At 37.1% G+C, this 25,396-nt stretch overlaps 4 protein-coding genes and 1 pseudogene across 5 annotated transcripts in view; 2 read left to right on the forward strand and 3 right to left on the reverse strand.

Moving 5' to 3' along the window:
• LOC120151789 (ent-kaurenoic acid oxidase 1-like) overlaps positions 1–11,373 on the forward strand; it is a 28,387-nt gene extending 17,014 nt beyond the window's left edge. The window contains exons 3-10 of the mRNA XM_039164144.1: positions 8,895–9,168; positions 9,508–9,985; positions 10,076–10,342; positions 10,449–10,538; positions 10,631–10,709; positions 10,825–10,931; positions 11,014–11,135; positions 11,228–11,373. Of these exons, the coding sequence (XP_039020075.1) occupies positions 8,930–9,168; positions 9,508–9,985; positions 10,076–10,342; positions 10,449–10,538; positions 10,631–10,709; positions 10,825–10,931; positions 11,014–11,135; positions 11,228–11,318 (1,473 nt within the window). The 5' untranslated portion in view covers positions 8,895–8,929 and the 3' untranslated portion in view covers positions 11,319–11,373. The remainder of the gene's footprint in view (positions 1–8,894; positions 9,169–9,507; positions 9,986–10,075; positions 10,343–10,448; positions 10,539–10,630; positions 10,710–10,824; positions 10,932–11,013; positions 11,136–11,227) is intronic.
• On the forward strand, positions 17–3,527 carry LOC120151830 (annotated as a pseudogene).
• A 203-nt stretch (positions 11,374–11,576) lies between the features above and the next one.
• LOC120151788 (probable galacturonosyltransferase 4) lies at positions 11,577–15,403 on the reverse strand. Its single transcript, XM_039164143.1, has 9 exons — positions 15,124–15,403; positions 15,006–15,040; positions 14,865–14,912; positions 14,702–14,771; positions 14,457–14,608; positions 13,698–13,960; positions 13,186–13,543; positions 12,383–12,958; positions 11,577–12,101 (listed from the first exon to the last, which is right to left on the reverse strand). The coding sequence occupies exons 1-9, from the start codon at positions 15,230–15,232 to the stop codon at positions 11,826–11,828; spliced, it is 1,887 nt and encodes a 628-aa protein (XP_039020074.1). The 5' UTR covers positions 15,233–15,403; the 3' UTR covers positions 11,577–11,825.
• A 2,028-nt stretch (positions 15,404–17,431) lies between these two features.
• LOC120151790 (protein phosphatase 1 regulatory inhibitor subunit PPP1R8 homolog) lies at positions 17,432–19,503 on the reverse strand. Of its 2 annotated transcripts, none has more exons than XM_039164146.1 (3): positions 19,376–19,503; positions 18,643–19,144; positions 17,432–18,465 (listed from the first exon to the last, which is right to left on the reverse strand). In XM_039164146.1, exons 2-3 carry the CDS (start codon positions 19,044–19,046, stop codon positions 17,622–17,624), a joined length of 1,248 nt encoding a protein of 415 aa, XP_039020077.1. In that variant the 5' UTR covers positions 19,047–19,144; positions 19,376–19,503; the 3' UTR covers positions 17,432–17,621. The 2 variants fall into 2 exon arrangements, with proteins under 2 accessions (XP_039020077.1, XP_039020076.1); XM_039164145.1 differs by having other exon boundaries at positions 18,643–19,153.
• Positions 19,504–19,882: 379 nt separating this feature from the next.
• LOC120151787 (C2 and GRAM domain-containing protein At1g03370-like) lies at positions 19,883–24,647 on the reverse strand. Its single transcript, XM_039164142.1, has 9 exons — positions 24,138–24,647; positions 22,647–23,876; positions 22,352–22,534; positions 21,952–22,235; positions 21,734–21,850; positions 21,353–21,615; positions 21,083–21,251; positions 20,613–20,885; positions 19,883–20,518 (listed from the first exon to the last, which is right to left on the reverse strand). Exons 1-9 carry the CDS (start codon positions 24,484–24,486, stop codon positions 20,327–20,329), a joined length of 3,060 nt encoding a protein of 1,019 aa, XP_039020073.1. The 5' UTR covers positions 24,487–24,647; the 3' UTR covers positions 19,883–20,326.
• Positions 24,648–25,396: the final 749 nt, after the last annotated feature.

Consider the following 25,396-nt stretch of genomic DNA (forward strand, 5'->3'; position numbering starts at 1 on the left):
GTATTTATGACATTTAATGGAAGATGCGTCCCCGGAGATGTGCTTTCCACACGTATTTGCTGATATGGCGAAGGCGTCCCGACGCACCTTTGCCAACTCAGCAAAAAAGGTGTTACTTCTGAAAATATTGGTGAAACAGTGTCACTAGGCACTGTTAGTGTTACTGTTACTGTTACTGTGATGGGCTGCTTTCAGTCCAAAACCACCCTTCTTCCTCCCTCTAATCAACCTCCTCTTCTTCCTCTTGATTCCCAGAACAACCCAGATCTAGGTTCTTTCATTCTCCCAATGCCCATGCTCTTCTTCTTCTCCTCCTCCTCCTTCATTTTTGTTGTTTTCCTGATTCTGGGTTTCTTTATTTTGTTGTTTTCAGATGGTAATGGGGAGCTTCCGGCGGTCCCGGCATTCAAGGAGTTCGAATTCACGGAGCTGCGTGCGGCTACCAATGGCTTCAGCGGCGACCTCATAGTGTCGGAGAGCGGGGACAAAGCTCCCAATGTGGTGTACCTAGGGAAGTTGAAGAACAACCGAGTGGTGGCGATTAAGCGTTTCTCGAAGCTGTCGTGGCCAGACCCACACCAGTTTGTTAACGAAGCTGCTGGGGTTGGTAAAGCCCGTCACAAGAGACTGGTTAATTTGATCGGATGTTGCGCCGAGGGAGACGAGCGGTTGTTGGTTGCTGAATATATGCCTAATGATACCCTCTCTAAGCATCTCTTCCACTGTATGCCCTTTGCCCTTTACCCCTTACTACTATTAAAGAAGAAGAAAAAAAAGTTTTCTCTCAGCGTTTATGAAAAATACAATGAACTATGCAGGGGAAAAACAGCCTTTGCCATGGGAAATGCGCCTTAGAGTTGCTTACCATGTTGCACAAGCCCTTCATCACTGCAATGCGGAGAACCTTAAAATTTATCACGATTTAAATGCTTATCGAGTTCTTTTCGATGAGGTTCGCTTTGTTCATTCCCTTTCTACCATGTTATTTCTCTATGGTTTTACATTTTAAGCTTTTTGGGAGATTATGATATAATGGTAGCTTCTTCTGAGAATGGGTGGAAACTGGCTTTTCTTTAGCTGTTAAGGGACCTTTCTTGTTGATTTTGTCCCCATTAGGTATAGTTTTTAATTACATTTTAGAATGTCAATCCTTTCTCGTACGAGAGTCCTTTAAATAGGCGGCTTCGGCTTCGCAGCGGCCGACTTGAGTTTTGTGGTATGGTTGATATCGAAATTGATTGTTTCAGCCAGATAGAGTAATTGACATTTGACAATAGCATTGGAAAAATAGAAATGGGACCCATCTGCATACATATCATATCGCCATGCTCCATGAGTAGAATCATCGATTGATATCTGGTATATGTTCGTTCTACTTCAGGATGGCGATCCTCGATTATCCAGTTTTGGACTGATGAAAAATAGCCGAGATGGAAAAAGTTACAGTACTAATTTAGCTTATACTCCTGAATTTTTGAGGACAGGTAAGCTCTTCTGATTACATATTTGGATTTTGAATTTCAATTAACTGATTCCTTTTCTTAATCTTAAAATAAGAAACAATACATTATATAGGCCTTCCAAAAAGGAGGGGATTGGTTACTGAATGTATATCCCTTCACTGCTAAGTTATTTGATTTTCAACTCCGCAGGCAGGGTCGTCTCTGAGAGTGTGATTTACAGTTATTGAACCGTTCTCCTGGATCTCTTAAGTGGGAAGCATATCCCTCCCAGCCATGTATGGGACACTCAGTTCTCCAAATTCAGTTTTGTTCTTTCTGTTTCCTTGCTAATACTGCCCTTGAAGTTGTTATTGATGAAAACTTCATGTTGGGAGGCAAGAAAGTCAGATTAAGATCTGTAAAATATTAGAAGAGTGCAAAATGTCTTAAAATAGAAATATCAAATATCTACTATACTATTGTGGAATAGTCCTATAGGTAATGTTGAGTTTTGTCCGTTGTCCTATGAGATGAGTCTAGGAAAAAAAATAGAACTATTATGTCTATGTCTATGCACATGCACACTCAGAACAGAGACATAAACCAGATTAGCCTTGCACTCTTTCATGGATGTGCTTTCTTTTGTTTATCCTTGGGCTGACCTTTGTATGGTACTGTGATGTTTTTCCGTTGGGCTTCTTTCTTTGATGAATGGTGACATTCTGCTTATTTATTTATTTTGGTTTTTTCTCTAGTAAATTTCTACATCCGCCGTTAATTTTGTGTATATCGATTTTAACACTATTATGTGACTGTTGATTCTCCAGGCATTGGATTTGATAAGAGGAAAGAATTTGCTGTTGTTATTGGATTCTTCCCTGGATGGACAGTACGCTAATGAAGATGCCTCAGAATTGGTTGAATTGGCTTCAAAATGTCTTCAGTATGAGGCTAGAGATCGACCTGATATCAATTTCCTCCTTTCAGCAGCGGCACCTCTTCAAAAACAGAAAGATGTACGAGTTTCGAGCCATTGAACTTACTGGCATTTCAATTTAGAGAGTGTGATGTATAGATGCATCTTGAAATCTACTAAATTAATATCCATTGCCTTCCATAGGTCGCATCTCATGCTCTAATGGGTATATCTAAGTTGCCACCGGCGCTGCCAACTATGCTTTCCCCTCTCGGAAAGGCATGTGCTAGGATGGATCTTACAGCGGTGCATGATATCTTACTTAAAACGGGTTATAAAGACGAGGAAGGTGCAGAAAATGAGGTGGGTTATGACTATTTTACTTTCTCAAATTTATGAAATAACAAAATTGGAATGCTTAGTTTCATGTTCTGCCTGTCGGTTTCTCTCTCGTTGTCTAATTTGCCGGAACCGTATTATTGGTGAAGCTGTCGTTTCAAGAGTGGACACAACAGGTTCAAGATATGTTGAATACAAAGAAATTTGGGGACATTGCATTTAGAGACAGATTTTAAAAAAGCCATTGATTACTACTCAAAGGTTCCTTACCTCCCTCTAATGGATTTGTTTTTACTTCTCACAAGCTTGAGTTAAGAGTGTGTATTTTGTGTTTCAAATGTTGGTTTGTTTTCCCCCCTTTAAATACAGTTGGTATCGATGATGTCTGTTCCGTCTGGTACCGTATTCGTGAGAAGAGCCCTCTCGTACTTGATGATCGGTGAACCAGAACTTGCATTGAGAGATGCCATGCAGGCTCAAGTGTGCTTGCCGGAATGGCCTACTGCCTTCTACATGCAAGCTCTTGCCCTCTCCAAGCTTGGAATGGAAACTGATGCGCAAGACATGATGAATGACGGAGCCTCGATCGAGGCGAAGAAGCAAAATGGTTGGCGTGTCTAGGCAGCAATGTTTTAAACTTTCTGACACTAGTTTCCTCCCTCCTTCCGATCCTGTCTCCTTGTACCGTGTGCCGGTGAGAGGCTTGGAAGAAAATGGTAGCAGGTGAGAGGGTCATTTTGGGTGTTATTAGTATGTTAAAGGATGCTTAGGTTGAGTTAAAGAAATGTGTATGAAGAAATAATCAGAGTAACTACTAGGCAATGAGTTGACAAAAGGGAGTTTTGATAATAAAAAAAGTGTAAATTATGCTTTGCACACTCAACTTTAATCGTATTCTTGTTTTGGCCATTAAACTTGAAAAAAAATTAATTTAATCACTTAATTTTTGTTCTTTTTATTTTTTCACTGGTGTGTTAAATGGAAGGGTAAATTATGTGTTTAGTATCTAAATTATCAGTTTGATCTGTTTTAGTATCTAAATTTTTAAAAAATTTAAAATCATAATTAAAGTTTAATTTTTTATAGTACATTGTTTAAAATTTAACGTTAAATTTTGAATAAAATTGAAAGTTTAGGTACTAAAATATATTATAATTAATAGTTTAGGTAATAGGCATGTCAAGTTTTTTACGTTGGGTGTTAAAATGAAATAAAAATTAAACATTAGATATGATTTAAAAAAATTTAAGTAATAAAACGGATCAAAATTGATAGTTTAATTACTAAATGTGTAATTTACCCTAAATAAAAAAATGGATGAATAATTTTTTTTATATATATGGGGTGGTAATTGAGTGCAAAGCAAACAAATTAAAACAAAATATATAAGGGAATGAATTCTATTTTCTACCAAAAAGGGGAAAAGGATGGAAATGGATGGGGATGAAAGCTACAATGTTGAAGAATGATAGGGACTTGTTTGTTTATTTCTATCCCTATATCTCTAATTGTATGCCTAACCCATAACATTAGACATGCACACAGTCGGATAAAAAACCGATCCAATTTTTCACCTAGTAAAAAAATCGGATTTTAAAAAAACCGGTTCGGATTCTAATCGATTTAGAGGGCCGGATGGTGTAACCGGTTTCGGTTTGAAAAAAACGGTTTTTTAAAAAACCCAGTTTTTAATCCGGTAAAAAATCCGCTCCATCCAAATAATCCTTCAAACAAATGCATACGGCCCAACGGCTATATTAACAGCTAGTTTTTTAAACCCCAGACCGGAATTTTTCGGATAAAAAACTGGTTTTTTATCCAATTTTTTTCAAACCGGTTTTAATCCGATAAAAAATCCGGTCGTCCAATTTTTTCCCAAACCGATTATACTATCCGGTTTTAAAATATCCGATCCTGTTTAAAAAAAACCGATTTTTTCCATATCTGATTTCGAATATTTTTTGTGCAAAATCGGATATTCGGATTTATTTTTTTTTACACTTCTACATAACATGATTCATCTCTTCATTTATCTTCAATCCCAGTCACACCCACCACCCATTTGTTCCAACTTTAGGACACATTTGATTCTCCTTCTAACACACTGTCTTTTTTTTTTCTTTCACTTTTTAAGTTATTGATCAATTCGATTTAAAATCGGTTAATTAATTGAATAAGTTACGAATCGGTTAATATTAAATATGTTACCTATCACATATATATTTTTTAAGCTCAGATCCGTTACTAATTAAGACTCAATTATTTTTTAATTACACTAGATCTGTTAAACTTTCAAGACCCAAATAAAAGAAAATATAAATTAAACTCAAATTAATCTGACTAAAAAAATTATAACAAATTTTGGTTGATTTGAAAAAGTCAATTTGATTTACGATTAAAGAAAAAAAATACAGTTCGTCTATCGACTAAATTAATAGATTGAACACCTTCAGAAATATAACACACTATTTTTTAAGTTTACAACATTAAAAGGTATAAAAATGTCACAAGTCATAACATGTATAAATTAAAAACATAAAACCAAGTGAAACAAAATGATTCAAATCAACTACAACATAATATTTAAGGTAAAACATATTAAATAATAAATATAATTATATAACTATAATCAAAAAAAATAAAATTGAGGTTTAAAAAAATCATAACAAATGATGTCATTTGGTTTAATTTAAAAAAAAACAATCTCATATGGATAAGAAACATAGAAGAGCATCCCAAAAGTTTAAAGAGTAAAAATATGAGAACAAAACAATCCCACATGGCTAAGAAACATAGAAGAGCATCCCAACTTACTTCTATAAATAATAGAGGTAATTTGACATTCAAAATCATGGAGCCTTTTGGTGAGCACAGAGTGAACTATTCTTTCGCTTCAATTGAGTTCAAATTTTAGGCTTCAATCGAACTTCTAAATTTTTTTGAGTTTGAGCCTTTTCGAGTTCAAGTTTTAATATTATATTTCGAGTTCGAGTTGAACTTGATAATTTTTAGCTCGTGAGTTTTTTAGTCGAGTTGAGCTTACTTTTAAAGTTTTTGAGTTCGAGTCGAGCTCAGTAATACTCGAATTTGACTCTGCTCGTTGAACAAATGACGTCGTTTGGTTTAATTTTTTTTTAAAAGAAAAAAAGTGAACCGGCGGTTCAAACCGGTTTTGTCGGTTTTCAGCCGGTTCACCCCGGTTTTACCGTTTTCAACCGGTTCTATCGGTTTTCAACCGGTTCATTGCCAGACCAGTTTTGTGAGGTAACCGGACCGGACAGGCCACCGGTTCACGATTCAACCGGTTGAACTGGCCGATCCGGTCCGGTTTTGATAACCATGATATTTATAATACTTTAAAATTATGAAAAAAATAAAATACTTGTCTAAAATCTTTTTAAAATATTAATAATTATATATATTCTCTTATTATAATTGTTTGAATTTAAAATCTCAAAAAAAAATATACATAAATGTATAAATGCAGCGTAAATGTATTAATTAATTAACAAAAATTAAATACTTAAACATTTTTCCTGAATAAATCCAATTTCATTAAATTCAAATAGAAGCTATAGCCTTACTAGGTGATTACAGGTAGCTGGTTATATTTGTTTTATTAATACGATATAAGTATAAAATATTATTTATTCGCATAAATTAAATTATTTTAGTGATTAAATGAATTATTATTATTTTTAAATATTACGAGTTCGAACACTAATAACTGTAAGAGTAAATGAGCATTTATTGTTAAACGGTTAAAAATACTTATAACAAATAATAATTTATAGCCAATTAACTCAATCAAAAAAAATATTTTAAACTAACTGTTAATCATTTGAGATTAAATATTTATACTTTTGATATTCATAATGTTCGAAGTAAGAAAATCAGAAAATAAAAACTCATTTATCGTTTAAATGATTTGATTCATTTAAAACTTTTTTAAAACTTTTATTTAGGTCTTCTAACTTTTAAAATTTACAATACAATCTCCTAATATTTAGTTTATTTGCAATATGATCCCCCAACATTTAGTCTGTTTACAATATAGTCCCCGACCTTTTGATGCATTTACACTGCCGTTAGTACGTTTGCAATTTGGTCACTGAACTTTTCAGGCACTTACATTTAGGTCACCCAACTTTTAAAACTTGCAACACAGTCCTAAATTTTATTCTAAACCCCAAATTCCTTTCCGATCTCAAATTTCCTTTTTCGCTTTTCTGTTCTCATTTCTAGTGTAACTTTTCAGTCGGGGATGCATGGGAAATTCTAATCTAACTTTGAATTATGTGGAGGTGTTGACTTGAATAAGGGTCCATTGAAAGAAGACCCGACCAAGGGACTATCGGGACCATCAACGATTCAAGGTGTAATGTTAGATACATGTCATCTCAAGTGAAGCATAGATGTTCGATGAAATGCTTGTGAGAAAAAAAAGGGGTTAGAAATGCAGAGTTGAAAAATACTACTAAGATGAACTAAGTATCATTGTTGAAAGTCACCAACAAAGATAGAATTATTTTGTATAAATGACATATAATAATTACTTCGTTTAATCCTTGTGCTTAAAGATTTTCCAACAGATGATCAAATATAATGAAATCCTAAATAGCGCATTCACCTCTCAGTCTCTTTCACAACTCGAAAGGCATCATGACAGGGTCAAGTAGCTGCACCAAATATACTATCCTGTTATGATGTCTTTCGAGTTGCGTGCATGTAAAATTGTCATCTAAAGCTATAATTCAATACAATTCAACTATAAAATTTCCAAAACATGTAAAAAATTTAATTCGTTCACGATATATCAATCACATAATCAATATGAACTTATTAAAAAGAATACGAGCTCACATGACGCTGAAAACCATAGGTCGAATCAATACAATTCCCTGATTTAAAGAAAAACCAAACAAGAAGATAAAAAAAATTTAGCATAGGACCCTATTTCACTTCTATTCTGATGGACTGAATATCTTTCATAAGAAGTACTAAAAGTTTTGATTAAGAAGAAATAAAGAAAATTAGATGGTTTTTGTTCAAAACTAACACTAAATATCCAAATCATTGACATGCAGTTCCAGAAACATAAAAATTTCAACGAAAAACACACAATGCAAGCTGAAAATGGGAAAGTACGAAAGAGGAAAAGCTTACTTCTGGATAGCCCAAAAGAGAAAATAAATACATTCTTACAAGTGAGGGGAGAGACTAAGAAATAAACGCAATCAGTGTTGCGTTCCAGCAATTCTTCCTCAATTTTTTTTATTTGTAAATAAAAAGCTGAAAGACGAAGCACTGCTTGGGTTTACAATTTTACATGGCGGGAAATTGAAGAACAAAAACCAAAACGAGAGGTGAATAAGCTGTTTGGGAATTCATTATATTTGATCATCTGTTGGAAAATCTTTAAGCACAAGGATTAAACGAAGAAATTATTATATGCCATTTATACAAAATAATTCTAGCTTTGTTTGTGACTTTCAACAATGATACTTAGTTCATCTTAGTAGTATTTTTCAACTCTGCATTTCTAACCCCATTTTTTTCTCACAAGCATTTCATCGAACATCTATGCTTCACCTGAGATAACATGTATCTAACATTACACCTTGAATCGTTGATGATCCCTATAGTCCCTTGGCCGGATCTTCTCTCAATGGACCCTTATTCAAGTCAACACCTCCACATAATTCAAAGTTAGATTAGAATTTCTCATGCATCCCCGACTGAAAAGTTACGCTGGAAATGAGAAGAGAGAAGCGAAAAAGGAAATTCAAGATCGAAAAAGGAATTTGGGGTTTAGAATAAAATTTAGGACTGTGTTGCAAGTTTTAAAAGTTGGGTGACCTAAATGTAAGTGCCTGAAAAGTTCAGTGATCATATTGCAAACGTACTAACAACAGTGTAACGGCGTCAAACAATCGGGGACCATATTGCAAACAGACTAAATGTTAGGGACTATATTGCAAGTTTTAAAAGTTAGGAACCTAAATGAAAGCTTTAGAAAAGTTCAATGACCATTACTATACTTTACCCTAATTAATTTATGGTACTAACAACTATACTTTCCTTGTTATTTTATATCAGCTGTCATTACCAACTTTGAGCCCTTTGCTTCTATTTCTCTGTCTCTCAAAAAAAGCTACTTTCGATGTGGTTGACCTTTATATAATTTTTCCAAAAAAGCTGTCTTCTACTTGTTATTGTTGTTGCTGCTGCAATGGAAATCATGGGTTCGATGTGGTTGACGGTGGCCTTGGCTACACTGGGTGGCTTTGCGTTTTTGAAATGGGTGCTGAAGAGCGTGAATCCGTGGGTGTATGAATCCCGGTTGGGCGATTTGCGGTACTCTCTGCCGCCGGGGGATTTGGGTTGGCCTGTCATCGGCAACATGTGGTCGTTTCTCCGAGCTTTCCGGTCCGACGAGCCCGATTCCTTCATGGGTTCCTTCGTTTCCAGGTACTTTTCAATTTTCATCACGAAAAAGTAAAGATTTAAACTTTGCTCACTACAAAGGATGGAAGCGTGTGAGTGATCAAGTTACAGAGTAAAAAATTACTCAACAATGGTGGATGATCACTTCATTTCCCACTTTCATTTTTTTTCTTTTCTTTTAAATATTATAAAATACAAGGTAAAGGTGTAGTTTCTTTGGTGTCTTCTAGTTGAAGACCCACCAGCTCCTGTCTCGAGAATGGAGCAGTTGCATCTCTTGTCGCCTACTGCAATGTCTTTTAGCGTCTCACTATTTTCCAAGACATTCCATTTTAGCTCAATGTTAATGTACTGATTATGCAGATTTGGACGCACCGGAATCTACAAGGCCTTCATGTTCGGGTGCCCGAGTGTGATCGTAACCAGGCCGGAGACGAGTCGGAAAGTGTTGAATGATGATGATGCATTTAAGCCTGGATGGCCTACTTCCACAACTGAGCTCATAGGTAAGAAATCGTTCATCGGTATTTCGTATGAAGAACACAAGCGTCTCCGCCGTTTAACCGCAACTCCGGTCAATGGCCATGAAGCACTCTCCATTTACATCCCCTACATTGAGGAGATTGTGATATCTACCCTGGACAAATGGTCTAAGATGGGGAAAATCGAGTTCTTGACCGAGCTCCGAAAGCTCACTTTTCGGATAATCATGTTTATTTTCCTAAGCTCGGAAAACGAAGAGGCGATGAACGCTTTGGAGAGGGAGTACACAACTCTCAACTATGGAATTAGAGCCATGGCAATCAATATCCCAGGGTTTGCTTACCATAAAGCCCTCAAGGTGGGAATTTCTCACTTCTTTCTTGCGTGTGAAGCTAACTGTCTTGTGCTAGCAAGGTATAATATTGAAATGCATTTTCGTTTTCTTCAGGCTCGGAAAAACCTCGTGGCGGCTTTTCAATCCGTGGTGAGCGAGCGGAGAATTCAGAGGAAGACAAACACCTACACCACAAAGAAGAAAGACATGTTGGATGCCCTGATAGATGTTAAAGACGAGAAAGGTGTAACACTGGATGATGAGGAAATCATTGATATCATGTTGATGTACCTGAATGCTGGCCATGAATCTTCCGGCCATACGACAATGTGGGCGACTGTTTTCCTGCAGCAACATCCTGAATACCTAAATGTAGCTAAGGTGGCATTTACGATTTAGATGTCATAAATGAACATTCGTTTTCGAGCAGTGTTTGAGCTTGAGTGTGCTTCTTTATCGTTACACTTTACAGTATTGTTGTATACAGGAAGAGCAAGAGAGGATTCTGAAGAAAAGGCCACCAACCCATGAAGGTTTAAATCTCAAGGAAGTTCGAGAAATGGAATACCTTTCTAAGGTACATCTTTAACCGAATATTTGGATGCTAAGTATAGTTCGGAACCCTTTATCTCGAACTGCTTAATTTGATTTATATATATATATATGAAGGTGATTGATGAGACGCTTCGGTTGATAACATTCTCCTCGATGGTCTTCCGTGAAGCAAAAACAGACGTCAATATAAGTGGTCAGTTTTAATGTTATGTGTGTATGCATACCGCATACATGTCCTCGGCCAAGGTCGGGGACAATGTGAAGTGATATTTTTCCGTCATTCATGCATAGAGCTATCTGTCTTTCAGGTTATACTGTCCCAAAGGGATGGAAAGCACTAGTTTGGTTCAGAAGCATTCACTTGGATCCTGAGATTTATCCGAATCCAAAAGAATTCGACCCTTCTCGATGGGATGTAAGATCCATAAAGCATTTCATATTTCCTGTATGTATGCATGTAATGATGGTTTCTTAAGTTCAAAATTGTTCATGTTCAGGACTATAACGCCAAAGCAGGAACTTTCCTTCCCTTTGGAGCTGGAAGCAGACTGTGCCCTGGAAATGATCTTGCCAAGCTTGAAATTTCCATATTTCTTCACCATTTCCTCCTCAACTACAAGTTATTTTCGATTGCTGATATATTTCCATGATTATATTATAAATTCAAGCTTAAAATTATTGATTTTAACGTCGATCGATGTCGAAATGCAGGCTGGAACGTCTTAATCCCGGGAGTAAAATTAGGTATCTACCTCATACAAGGCCTCAGGATAATTGCTTGGCAGTGATCAAGAAAAACTAGCCTTTTCAACTTCTAGCAAGTTATTGGGAAATTCTAGACAGCAATAATAAAAGTAGCAATAATATCTTTCCCGGGGGATTAGGAGTGCAGGATAACTCGGTTAGAATGTAAGCGAATCGACTGTCGAATGAAACAGAAAAAAATGGATGAAACTGATGTGTTGAGATCAATATGTAGCAGTCTCTATTCATGTTTACGGTGCATGTCAATCTCTGCTGCATGAAACAACTTATTTTTTCCATAGTAATACAAGAGATGAAAGGATTGCCAGTTAAATGATATACAAAATACACCCGAATTTTCGATTAAATACCTAAAACATTGCATAAACACAGCTTCCACGCATCGCGGTAAGAACCAAAAAATCGAAAACAAAAAGGACAATGTATACAAGCACAAATTCGACCTGATTCCTTTGAACAAAATAAACCTATGAAGTGACAATCAAGATGAATGGTTAACATAGCTCACCATAACGCTTTGATGTACCCCGTGAAGGTTTTTTTTCTATGGGTTGATGTTGCACTCTCGCATATACGTGATGTCGTAATCTACGTACTTTGTCCAACGGTTTTTATACTTAGGTATGGCGATCTCCAACCATGGTTTCGAGTTGCCATTGTAGTGTATAACGGCAGCTTCTTCGATCTCCCTCTGGTTTACATTAGGATTGTAGCCAAGCCCGAGCGCATGCCAAGATTTGTCCAGGGAATATGTGCGTTTCCAAAATGTTATGAGACCAGGAGGCAGGGTCCCCAGCTTCCACAGTTGCCGGTCGCGATTCTGCATATAAAAGTTAACTTCGGAATCAAAAACAAAGATAATACACCAGCATAATACTATGTACAAGGTATAGGGAATGTCCATAGTGAACTATGAAAATTCCGAGCTGTTTTTTATCATTTACAACGACACTACATTTCTGAATGTACGATAATGTGTGACCGGGAGGCTTAGGCACCCAAGGCGCATAACCAAGCAATGCTAAACTAGCCGTTTAAGCATAGTATATGTGAATTACATCTAACTTAGCATGTATTATCTGTTTAGCCAAGCTCACTTACCAGCCTCTGCCATCGATGATACACCTCGGTGATGTTTTGCCGCCTCCATTCATTCAAATCAAAAATATTCATTCCATATGCCCATCCACAAGCATGCGGGTCGAAGTTCTTTGAGATTAGGGGATTTGAGAAGTTGAGATACCAATCAAACCGATGGAAGCTTTCTCCGCATGTTTCAACAGCACCATTGACACTGCCCTTTAAATCAAGGGACCAAAGGCCAGAAAGGTCCTTCTGGACCACTATATCATCATCTAGGAACAACACTTTATTTAATTTTGGGAAGATCTCCGGTAGATAAAACCGAAGATGGTTTAGGATGGACAAGTATTTTGGGTTCCGAAACTTCAGATTTTTATCAGAATTAGCCCGATGTGCCCTGAAGTAATAATCAATCATGGAGGGAGAACCTAACTGCTTAAGAACTGGACTGTAGCTTGAGTTTAACCACGTAAATTCTTCAATGTTCTGGACCTGAATAGTGGCTTTCCCTGGTGGATTACCTAGAAACCACATTCTCATCGCTGCATAATTAAGCCTATCCGTAACAATGTGGAAAACATGATTCGAAGGGTGCTGCAAAGAATTAAGTAAATTTGATGAGTTCAACATGTCAACAAAAAGCAGGGATCAAATGTCGTTATCTACATACCAAGCTGTTTTATACAAACACACGCATGCGTTCGAACAGATACTCCAATATTTACTTCACAAGTGTATAGATTAAAATGAAAAACAGCCTTTTTATCCCCCAGCAACTGAAGGAAGAACGAGTTAAATCTCTGCAGAAGACTACATTTTACCTTAGCATGGGAAACAGTTGAGTTTACAACAACTGCCGCTGCCATTATATTATCAGAGAAAAGAGCATAATGGTAGAGACGAGGGTCTTCTAATTTCTGCTGATTCGGAAAGTTTTGTTGAGAAGAATTCAAGCTATAATACTCGGTAGTAAGGCGCAAGGGCAGGCAATGAAGACCCTTGGGAAGAGTTTTTGCAGTTAACTGTGTCAAGAACATGGTCTGCTTTTTGTGCACTCGAAGTTGCTCTTCAGATGACTGAAGCATAGCTCGCAGCTTCTTTACCACAGGAGTGCAATCATCTTGAACCTGCTTCGCCTTTTCTAATGATTGATCCATTGCTTTCATCTTATCAATGGCACTGCAAAAGAAAAAGAAAAAAAGGAAAAATTAACAAATTGGGTGATTGAACCTGAAGAAATAAAGGAACACATGCAGGAATTTGACAAATGAAAAGAACAACCAAGAAAGTTTAAACATAGAGCAGCAATCCTATGCTCAGAAAGAAGAGTTACCTTTTTGGCAGATCTGTGTCCTTAGTTGCATCACCAAGAGATCGTGTAACTTCCTTAACCCGCAGTCGAAGCTCCCTTGTAACATGTGGGTTGTTTTTTATCGATGGAAGGGAGAGATATACTTTTGCACGGATGAGCTGATCTTTGAGGCGGCGCACCTGAGCATCTGCTGGTTCAGACTGTCTGTCATTCTTGTTATCCGAAATCTCTGTCTGATCAATCCTGGGAGCCGGTTGAGTTGGTTGCTGCTCAAGCTTTACAGCCTATTCATAAAGCAAACAAGGTATGGTAACTGTTAGCTAAGCCTAGAATTAGGTCCAAAATTTCCTCTCATTGTGAATCCTGGAAATGTGGCTGCATCAAGGAACTGGTCTTAGCCGTGTAGAAACGATGATTCGGAAATGCAAAACAACATTGGCTAACGAGAATAGCACAAATGCCAACAAGCATGAAAGGGTTACGGATTAACATCCCTTCAAGGATCAGCTTAAGGCAGACATTTCTGTATCGGTGACAATTGAAGCAAAGTACATAGCAAAGATTTAGAAAGTACAGACGGGACAGTTCAAGTTTTGCTAGCATTAAAACATTTTCAAAATGCTCAAATACAAGAACAAGATGCAAGTGATCAAATCAAAAGAACATACAGAAACCGAAATCAACAAATATCGTGAATTCCAAGTAAAATGCTGCTATGGCAATACAAGAATACTTCAAAAATAGACCGATTTATAGTAGGCGAAAACTGGAAGCAATTACTGATATGTTAGAGGCATTGAGATGGGAATCGATGGCGGTGGTAAGATTGGGAGGTGCACCATCGACGACCTGCCTAATGGGGTTAGACAATTGCTGTTGCCGTCCTTCATCGGTAGCAGAAAGCACCCGTGTCGACTTATGCTCCGTCGTCACTGTCGTTGAGAATCATGAAACACCACCAATTCAAATTCACATTGCCCCCTTTTTTTCTTTAACAAAAGCAAACAACAAAATAAAAAACTCACCTTTAGGAAAGGAACCGGTAGATTGGTCAGAATATACAACTCCAATGGGTTCTTTCAGGGTGAAAGTTTCCTAAGACAAACAAAATTTAGACATTGAAGACAATTAGATCTGACATCAATCAACAAAATTGGAACTAATCTACTATGTTGAAAATTGAACTACCTGGTGCTGAAAAACATTGAGATGTCTGGTATTATCACCAGACAACATCTGCACAAGAAAAGAAAGAATTCAACTTTATTTTTTCCTGCTTCAATATTCTATACCATCAAATTCGTTAACCCCCAAAAGAAAGAAACTTACAAAAGCTCCAACATCATCAAGAAAATCGCGTCTTGCTGCAGAGATCAAACAAGGGGGGAATGAAAAACAAAACCAATGGTTATAAAAAAAGAAGAAAAAAGAGAGAAGCTTTACATACAAGAAGAAGGATTGACGAAAGTTCCGACCCTTTCAGTGTAAAGAAAAATGGGAGCAATGACTGTAACAGAGAGCAAACCCAATACTACATGCCTCAATTTCAACTTCATGGTTTTTTCATTAGTATAATATCCACTATCTAATTATGAAAACAGTTTGCTCACTTCTTATACCACCACCACCACCACCAAGAATAGAAAGGAGAATGAAAACCACCCACCGTGCGGGGAAGAAGAAGAGAGAAAGATGAAGCGATCTTGTATGAGAGAGGATTCTATTTCTGGGGTTCCAGTTGTAGTGTTTGTAGATCTAGATGATATAAATGAATGCTCTTTTTCCTTTTTAATCATTTAAAAGAGAGCCGTGATTACTTTAAGCTGTCGATGGTCAATCATTGCTGTTTCCCGTTGCTGCCTTTGGTTTTTCGTTCTAAAAAATGTTATTATGATTTCTTAAATTACTCACTTAATCATGCTTAAATTCATGGACATGGAGGAAAATAAGAGCGTCGGCAGATGCTGCAGATTCAATACTCTTCCCCCCGGGCGAAAGTGTTTATGAACTGGATTGACACAATTATAGCTTCTTCTTTTTTAAATAATTTATGTTTGTTCAACTTGAAAAATTTATCTATGTTACACTAATACAGATACGGATATGAATATGGGGACGGATACGGATACAGGGATGAAAATAATAATTTTTAAAATTACAGGATACGGAAACGATAAAAGTACGTCATATAAAAAATTTAAATTATAAATAGATGTAAAAATCATAAATAAAGTTAATACTTCATTATTTCATAGAAAATTAAAAAATAAAATCCATAAGTAAATTATAATATTAGAAAATAAAATTCATAAAGTCAATATTTCATAGAAAACTTGAAACCATAAGATTTGAGAATTTTGGCTTAAATCCCTAAATTATTTCCATGACTAAATTGTAATTATTATAAAGCATGTAACTTTTTTTGTAAATCCTAAAATATTTGAGGACTAACTGCAATTATATCAGTGTTATAATAATCACAAATCTCCAGCTTTGCTTTAACATTTGGCTGTCTCTCTATTTCTTTTCCTCTTATTGCTCGTCCATTCTCGTCTCGTCTAAATTGTTCTTATTGATCTAAGGTAAGTAGATCGTCGGTCATCTCCCAAAAGCTTCTACGTTATGATTTTAACTCTCGCCGTCGACGTGGGACTGTATTGATACGAAACTCGTGAGTTTTAACTCCACCAATGTGGTACGTCTCCGGTACGTATCTCAACCGTTCCCGTGTCATTCTCGTATTGGAGACGTATCAATTACTTAAAACGTAATTCCTTTATCGTTTTCGTGCTTCATAACAATTCATCTTATTATTTAAAAGTTAAAAATTATATAATTTTTAATTTAAATTTTAAATCAATCTTTTGAGTTAAATTATATAATTTACTCCTCAAATAGTTAACTTTTAAATAATTTATTTATTTGTATTTTATTTAACATAAATTACTTTAAAATCATTGAATTTTAAGTTTTAATATCAATTTTTGATTATTTAATTATGACATAAATTTTAGTCTAGACTTTAATTATATCTTATAAAAAACTTTAATTATATCACTGAACCATCATTTCATCAACAACACGATACATGACAATTTGATGCTACGAGAAAATAAAAAAATTATTTTTTATCAATCTTTTTATTAAAATTATAGTTTCTTTTATCGGTTTTATTTGTCGAAAACTATTATTTTTCTATATTTTTGCATCCACCCTAAATACTGATATACTCGTCTTATCATCTTCTATTATTTTGTTGGTTTAGATTTTTTCTAAAAAATCTTTAAAACTCACGAAATTAAACATTAAAAAATCATATTTTTTGAGTTTAGAATTTTTTTTTAGATTTAAGGGTTTCTATATTTGTTCGAAAATGCAATGGTGAGAAGCATTCTTTCAAAAAACTTGAACAATATACTTCAAAATTATCCTCATCGTATGATTATCGGGGGAATCAAAGTATCAAGTCATCAAATATTTAGATAAATTTTTTATCGGTTTCAAGTGGATTTCATGAAAAATCAATCTAAGAGTAAATTGCATCTTCATCCCCAAGTTGTATGCAAGGTTGCAATGGTACCAAAAGAAGGCCTATGACTACCATCATCATAAGAAAGAAGATGATGTGCAGCCAACAACTGCATAACTTTCCCTGCAAGTAAAACAGCAGCAGAAACCTAAAAGAACAAAACAAACACAACTGAACAGCATACCAGGATTCAAAAACTTTCTACCAATACTTTCCATTTTTCTTCCAGGACAACATGATCCTTTAAAATCTCCCAATCTCAGTAATCAGGATGAACATTCAGATGAAAACAAAAAATTCTGCAACTTCAGATGAAAACAATATCTTGCTACCTCACACAACGTGTTTTCAGTCATTTTGTCGAACCGAAGTGCGAAGAACGATGCAAGTTGCATTAGTGTTTCAGCTTCATTCAATCAGTAGTCACTGAATAAATCGTCTTCACTATCATCATCATTAGAGGCAGTATTACTTCCAGGTCTTCCACTTGAAACATCAGTACGCTTTCCTGTAATAGCGTCCTTCGTAGGACAAGATGACCCTTGTCTTCCGGTCGAACTATCGGAAGTGTATGCCCAGGAAGAACCCACTTTGTCAGACAAAGATTCTCCATAAAGATCATCGTAAATCCCACCTTTAGGAGCGTTTTTTACCTTATCCAAGACTTCCTGCAGTTTATCAGTCGCACCTTTCTGAATAACATTTTCTTCCTTTATGGATGATTGATCCTTACCTTTAGGAATTAAGGTTGTCTGTACAAGTGATTCGTATTTTCCAAAGAGACTTCCTTCTTTAACACCTAGGGTCCCGGGTTCGGTTTCTACATCCGCACCATCTGAAATTCCAACAACTTCAACCAGCTCTCCCCCAGCGTGATCCTTGAAGGTCACTTTCAGTTTCCTCATTCTCTTAGCGCATCTCTCTGCCTCTGTGCTGTCTTCTTTTCCAGATAATGAGATGGAAGACGCATATGAATTTGGCATCGGATCAGGTTTGCTCAGACCGTAACGATTTATAAGTGGATTGTATGCAACAACAGCTTCTTCATCAGAAGGACTGGGCATTGGGGGTAGATTTATCTCGGTGGGAGGAGGACGACGAGGAAATAGAGCCACATTATTCTTCTGTAAGATATAAGTTCTTGTTGATGCAGCAAAGCACAAAGATTGCCCTACTTCAAGTTCAACCGGTGTGTCTTTTGTCAAACGCTCATTTGCAACAAATGTTCCATGTGCTGACCCCAAATCGATTACATATATGCTGTTAAGATTGTAACAGCTTTATAAATCATTACTATATCCAAGAATGAAGATGAAGATTCGATTTCAGATAAATAGAAATAAGGCAACAACTGGAAGAGAATCAACGTCAATTCGAAACGTCAATTAGCAATCTCAACAGAGTAGCAAATACAAAAGAAACAGAAAAGGAAGTGACCTGCCATTCTTGTGAGGAACAACAGCAGCATGCTGGCGTGAAACCGACTGATGATCAAGCACGAAATCGCAAGTATGATGTTGCCTCCCAAAGATGTGCCTGCGCCTATCGAGTTTAATGCGATCAAGCACCTGTCCTTCCTTCACAACTTCGAGATAATAGACACCGGGGCGAGGCTCAACAGCCCAATCAGGAGGCAACCAGGTATATTGACCCCCACCAAGCTGAGTGGCTGGCTGAACCTGAGTTTGGTCCTCCTGCTGAGGCTGAGCAGCCACATTTTGAGAATGCGAATGTTGTTGAACTCGAACGGGTGCGGTTTTCGGGGCAGAATTTATCGAGACCGAAAAGGGTTTCAAAGATTGAGCTTTCCTGAATTTCTCAAGACCACCTCTCCCGTACATTTTCTTTTATTCCCTATCGATTATATTCCCCAGGTTTATTCAGTAGACATCAAGTTTAGCAGTAACCCTCTCCACCTCAATCATTCACAGTCACAGAACTGCAAAATCTAGATTCAAAAGCCCCCATTTAGATTTTGGAGAAAATGGATAGGAGTTCGAAAACCCAGATTTCTCCAACCAATGATATAGATAAATCATGGCCTAAAAGTCAGTTTTCGAACAGAAAAGATCCAACCCTCTACAACCAAATGCATAAAAAGAAAGAAGAAAAGAGATGAAGATGAAGTTGAATGAATAGCAGATAGAGAGATAGAAAGGGACTGACTAACCTTTGGGCAAATAGCGATAACGGAGAGAGCGGCAAACAAATCGACATTCAATATACAAATCCAACACTCTCACGGTGAAGGCCAAATCAACAATCAGAAGGAAGCAGCTTTCTTCGTTATTTTCGGCGCGCTAGTTATTCCCGGTGTTTTCTTTCTCTGTTTCGTAATTTTATAGAGTTCAATCAATTTTATTTATGGGAATTGGATTTATTTTATATCATATGGAGTAACTGCGGATAAACGAATAAAGTTCGAAACTTTGGGTTTACAGACTTGCATCATGGGCACCTTAAGCTCAGTAGTGATTAAAAAAAAAACCAAACCCGTCCCGGTTCGATAAAATGACACGTGACATGTTCTGATTGGACGTCGATAATTGTACTTACCAACCACCATATGCATCAGTATACTAATCCTACACCTCCATCCATTTGACTAATTTACACTGCAAAAAGAATAACTTCTTCTTCCGTTATGCATTTAAATTATGATTACAGCAGCTCGTCAATAAACAACAGTTATCGGTTGCTCTTCGCAATTCCGTTCCGGTTTTTAGAATACAATGATAATCAATAATCTTACAAAAACAGTTCAAAGAACAACGGAGGCGTATCTCCGGCCGGGTTCTGGTTAAAGCAGCCATAACACACCTAGATTTTATGAAGGCCGTAACTTTAAAAGGCTGCTTCGACGAGGGGATTCGGTCGCTACTAGCATTAAACTCTGCTACATTCTAAAAACAAGTTAAAGCCGAGTAAGCTGTCAACCAGCAGTTTTCGCATTCGCTTTCGAGCAAAAGTTTCGGTTCAACTTTGAGTGAGATACTCGTGCAGATCACAGCTGTGCTGCAAATCTGGATAAATCTAATTTTCACAAACGTAATACGCACCGAAGAAAACAAACCAAAGAATGCAGTCAATCGGAAATTGTATCAGCAATGCCAGTCACATACTATCTTGAGGTATATTCCTTCTCAACGACACCAAATATCACCTTCAGGCGACCTTCTAGATTCGAGAAGATGTTATTGGCAATCCGTTTTTCATGCTTTGTGCTTTTCAACCACGCGATTCCGAAAAATACTCGCACCTGGCATCCCTTTGCTCTTGAGTGTAAGTCCTCGATATGGTATCTAAGGTGAAGCTGAAAAATATTGAAAGTTCAAAATTGGGTCAATAACGAGGAAGCCTCACACTTGAAGATAAAACCGATAAATTGTTCTCCGTGGTATTCATACATTGAAATGGTCCCCGAGTGGAACACCGTGGAGAGTCATAACTTCTTCGATAAGCCAGCCGTTTTTGTCGGGAAGTAGGGATTTCTGCTGCGTACTAGTCACCTCTCCTCTATAGCCGGATACATGCTTATCGAATCTGTAATATACTTGCCTCTCGTACACATCAGGCTTTTCTGATTCCCATGGAGTGCAAGAATAGTTGAGACCGCCGGCTCTCTTCATAGCTTTATATTCCAATTCACCACCACTGAATAAGTCCATGACGAAACCGATCTGAATCACCAATAAAACAATCACCATCTGATCACAGAAAATATATCTAAAAAACATGTATATGAAGGGTCATATGCTACATTTACATATTAGGACTCCATTAATAAGATTTAACAAAAGGACTGGCAGTGGTCGAGCTGTATGATGCGAGAAACTAGTTCCATAGGTTCACATAGGGAGAGATGTGAAGGACTTACGGGAATAGGAAGAGAACGCGAATAAACCTCAGACATAGAGACGTCCTCGAGGACTAAGAAAGATCCACTTTCATCAGATTGGAGGCCTTTTGACTCGGACTCTTCTTCAGCTATTTGCACTTTCTGCTCTGGGCTCAAGGCTCTGGCTTTCCATAAAGCCATGATTGTTCTAGACAACAAAAAAATGAAAATTAATAAACATATCAAAAGATACAGAAAAGCATAAACTAAATAAAAACAGAAATCACAGAAGATAGAATGCTCTTTTACCGATGAGCTATGTTGAAAGATACAAAAGACTGAAAATGAAACTTTAGCCGGCCTTCCTCGTCTTGAGTCTTTGCACCGTGTCTAGCATCCATTCCTCTTCCTGGACGGAGAGTCACAACAATAACTGGACTGCCCATTGATGCCAGAGTAGGTGGGAAAACTTGAATATCTTCAATGTCTTCCCAAAGGAAGAAGAATTTTGTCCGGTGGCCGAATAAATTGGCATGAAACCCAATTATTCTTGGTGATAAAAACAAGCGACCCTGCATAGATGCTACGTCAGATTAACAAAAAGGGGCAAACACAGTAATATTAATTACTCATAGTAAACATAACAAAAGTGAGCTTTACAAAATATTATGTAGCTAGACAAAACAGAACCTGCAGAGGCATTCTCCGTTTCAAATGACAGGTAAAATCGTTGATGAGAAATTCCTCTGGAGGAAGCCCGAAGAGTTTCTGAAAGGTTGAATTTGTTTGAGGGGACCTCACATTTATCTGCAAAATAGAACATTTGGCCTAAAGTAAATAACAAGAATGGACAACAATATTTTATTCTTGGTCGATTGAAGCTAAAAGAAGAACAACTATCTATTTACCTTCTTCCCCACTTCTTTCTCCATCTTTTTTAAGTACTCTGCAACTACATTTCCACCTCTCGTATTTTCCACAAAAATTCTCAAGTGCAACTTAGACTGGCATGCCTGAGCCAACTTACCTTGCAGAGGAACCCACACATCAGCTAGATCAGATATATTAGATCTTACAAAATTAACCTCAGCACGTCCCAAAGATGTAGGTTCATCAAAAGGCCCGTCAAAATCAAAAACTTCTACGTCCAATACGGAAGGAGGTTCTTTCATAGCATCGAATTCAAATATTTCTGCAAAAAGCAATACTCGAGAAATGATTAAAGTGACTCATTATTCAAAACTACGCTAGTGCAGCTGCAAACATGTACACTGAACCCAAACATAGACAGAGCAATGTTGAATTCACCATTCCACTGGGGTGCAGATTTCTGGTACTTGATTGAGCTGGTTCTAGTTTTCCCATTGCACGTGAACACCACATATGGATCACAAAAGCCGCTGGAATCTACAGCGGCTAAATTACTCCCCTCGATCAATGCAACTGTTAGTAACCATCCATCCCCTTGCGCTTTCACTCCATGATCACTCCCTATTGTTAGAGACACAAAAGAAAAAGGAAATCAAAGGCCGAGACACAAGAAACAAGACATGGCAACTCTTCTCATGGGCTGGGCAGAGTAGTTATTAAATGTAAAAATTACCTTTCTGTGCTCTGGCATGGACATAGCGTGAGATTAACTGTAGCACCCTTTCACCTTGAAGAACCAAAACAGCACACACAATCAATTCACCAATTGAATCAGGCAAGTCAAGCCCAACGAACTCGAGTCCTTGAATTGTACTAGGTCCAACTAGGCAGATATGGACTATTACATATAAGCTCATCAAAACTGTGGAAGCTATGGTAAAATTAGCCAAGTACTGGACTGCCAACTTCCAATCTGACTGAGGTTCAGCCTGCAATGATCCCAAAAGCTGTTCTTTGTTCAACCCGAGATCCTTTGGATCAACTGGCTTAATAGTCTGCTCCAGTAGAGTAGTGAAATGCTCAAAGCTTTCCCTTAAACCCTGTCGGGTTCCATTTTCTATAATACCTTTCATCATGGTGCTCTGCAAGAAGTTCGTTCTCCATGAAATCACCAAATGGGACGATTGTTCTCCAGATGGAAGCTCAGGCCCAGGAGTAATGCAGTACAGCACTTCGGTTTTGAAGGTGCTCCCGTACATAACATCGGGAGTGCTCACGACTGATAAAACAGCAAAAGTCTTCCCATCAGCTTTTATATATGTGTGCTCTTCGGTGGCTTTCACAGCTTTAATTAATTTGGTCGGAGCCCTGATGTACGAATAAATTCTTTGCAAGCTCTCACCACCATTCTCAAATTTCCAAGGTCCAAATTGTAGATCAGTAGATCCCTGCAACTCTGCTACTGACCTAGGAAAATTTGAATCAGGTGAGAAAAGCAGAGAGTTTAGTTCTTTCGGTGCAATCACATACAATTGGTCTAGAAGCACTCCTCCAGGTAAATTACTTGGAACTTCGCTCCCCTGATCTCTCGAGCACAGCGCTTCAACCGCTTCCTCAAAAGAAGATGACTCATCATCAGACTTGTTATCGACAATATCAGCACTCCAAATTTCAGGTATCTCTGTCAAATCAGTACCCCTACTGGATGTAGTAGAAGCAGTGTCAACATTTCTATTAAACATTTGAGTGATTCGACCTGCTAGGGATTTCTGTGCAGATGATTTCTCTTCCTTGGAAGACATATTATCATCTTGTCTCGGCGGAGAAGACGAGTTCGATGAACCACTAAAAGACCTAGAAAGATCATTACTAGCCATGTCTTCATGCTTCCTAAATGTCGGTGCAGGATCACCGTTAAAATTCAAATTGTTTAGGGAAAAATAGATACTCAAAAGTATTTCACCTACAACCAAAATTGAAACAAAAGTATATAGGTAAAGATTCAAGCAGACAGTATATAACCAATACCAATTGAAACATGTATTTCAAGACTGGAATCTTTGTACCCTAGATTCAAACTACTTAGATAAATACTTTTGTGTGGGGGGGGGGGGATGACCAAAAGTGGCATTTGTACAATGATCCTCATATAAAAAAAGGGTTTTTTTGGCAGATGCTGAGAAATGAAAGGTGCAAATAATAGAAAGCAAAAAAGAAAACATACCACAATCCTTGTTCTTCAACTTCTTGTTCTTAGGGTGAAGTGCATACCAAGCGGTGCCAAGAGATTTGTTATGAGCATCGAAAACCTGGGAAACGGGGACTTTAAGGTGCCCAACAAAATCATCATTGAAGTACTTATCCTCGTCCAAGACAGAGATTAGCAGCTCCTCATTCAAATCCTCCACCTTGAAACTAAATTCCTCACCCCAAATCGGATTCAATGTCTTCTTCACCACTTTGGTTTTGTACCTCTGTTTTCCAAGCTGAAGCTTCACGTAGGGATCACTGAACCCATTTATATCCATGGCGGGTATGTTTCTAGCTTCCATTACGCCCACGATAAGCTTCATTTTGGGATCTTTTTCCCTCTATAGGTTCCCTCAACCCAATCAAACTTTAGCCTTGATCGATAATATTTAATTTTATTAAGAAACAAAACCCACCCACCGACAGGCAATCAACACTGTATCTCAGTCATTGATAAAAACAAAAGAACACCCAAGAAAGAACAATGCCTAGGAATATTCCACTTCTTCCAAAGTAGCTATATTTCTTCAATGTCTGGGAGAAAGAAAGAAAGAAAGAAATACACGACTCTCCCAAGCTAAGATCGTTTGAAAATACACAAGGGCCGCTGCTAAATTGATATAAAAAGTCAATCAAACTCGATTACTTATCATTTATCTAGAACTAAAGCAGTTCCCAGTGTTATGTGCTAAATTAAGAGCTCAAACAGTATCAAGTTTCAAAATTGAAGAGGAAGATAAGATCAAAAACAGCAGCTACCGAGACACGTATATGTATGATAAGCTAAAGAATAAATTTGGGGACTTTTTTTCTTTCGTAAAGATTCGCAAATGACGAAAACGGGGAAGAAGAAGAAGAGAAATTATGCTTTGATCTTCGGCCTTGAGTCAATTGAAAGAAAAGGGAGAGAGCCTTTCAAGTTTTCAACGTTGGCAGCTTTTGTTTTTTGATTCGTTTAAACGTTGCCGTTGTGTCTGCGTTTGCGCGTTTCAGTTTTGACCTCTTCTTATGGGAAAATTATGATTCAGTCCCTGTATTTACATTTTATCTACCTATTTCTTTTATATCTTTATGGAAAGAATTTTATACTATCATTTTCATTTTATACTATCAAATATATTTTTAAAAAACAAATAAGAAAAAAATATTATTTTTTATTTGATTGACTCCTTCAACAAAATATTAAATAAGAACTAAACTACAATGGTATAATAAAAAAATTACCCCACAACG

This window comes from Hibiscus syriacus, unplaced genomic scaffold (genome assembly GCF_006381635.1).
Source record: "Hibiscus syriacus cultivar Baekdansim isolate YM2019G1 unplaced genomic scaffold, ASM638163v2 tig00111069_pilon, whole genome shotgun sequence".
NCBI lineage: Eukaryota > Viridiplantae > Streptophyta > Magnoliopsida > Malvales > Malvaceae > Hibiscus > Hibiscus syriacus.

Bases quoted from the DNA above. Each gene is read 5' to 3' on its own strand.
- LOC120151790 (XM_039164146.1), bottom strand. From the start codon at position 19,046: ATGTACGGGAGAGGTGGTCTTGAGAAATTCAGGAAAGCTCAATCTTTG. The intron at 18,466-18,642 runs GTCACTTCCTTT...CAATCTTAACAG, and splicing joins GTTCCTCACAAGAATGGCAG to CATATATGTAATCGATTTGG.
- LOC120151787 (XM_039164142.1), bottom strand. From the start codon at position 24,486: ATGAAGCTTATCGTGGGCGTAATGGAAGCTAGAAACATACCCGCCATG. The intron at 21,616-21,733 runs GTTCTGTTTTGT...GCATCTATGCAG, and splicing joins AACGGAGAATGCCTCTGCAG to GGTCGCTTGTTTTTATCACC. The intron at 20,519-20,612 runs GTATGAATACCA...AATATTTTTCAG, and splicing joins CACTCGGGGACCATTTCAAT to CTTCACCTTAGATACCATAT.
- LOC120151788 (XM_039164143.1), bottom strand. From the start codon at position 15,232: ATGAAGTTGAAATTGAGGCATGTAGTATTGGGTTTGCTCTCTGTTACA. The intron at 14,772-14,864 runs GTAGTTCAATTT...TGTTTGTCTTAG, and splicing joins TCAATGTTTTTCAGCACCAG to GAAACTTTCACCCTGAAAGA. The intron at 12,102-12,382 runs GTAAGTGAGCTT...TTTTATATGCAG, and splicing joins ATCATCGATGGCAGAGGCTG to AATCGCGACCGGCAACTGTG.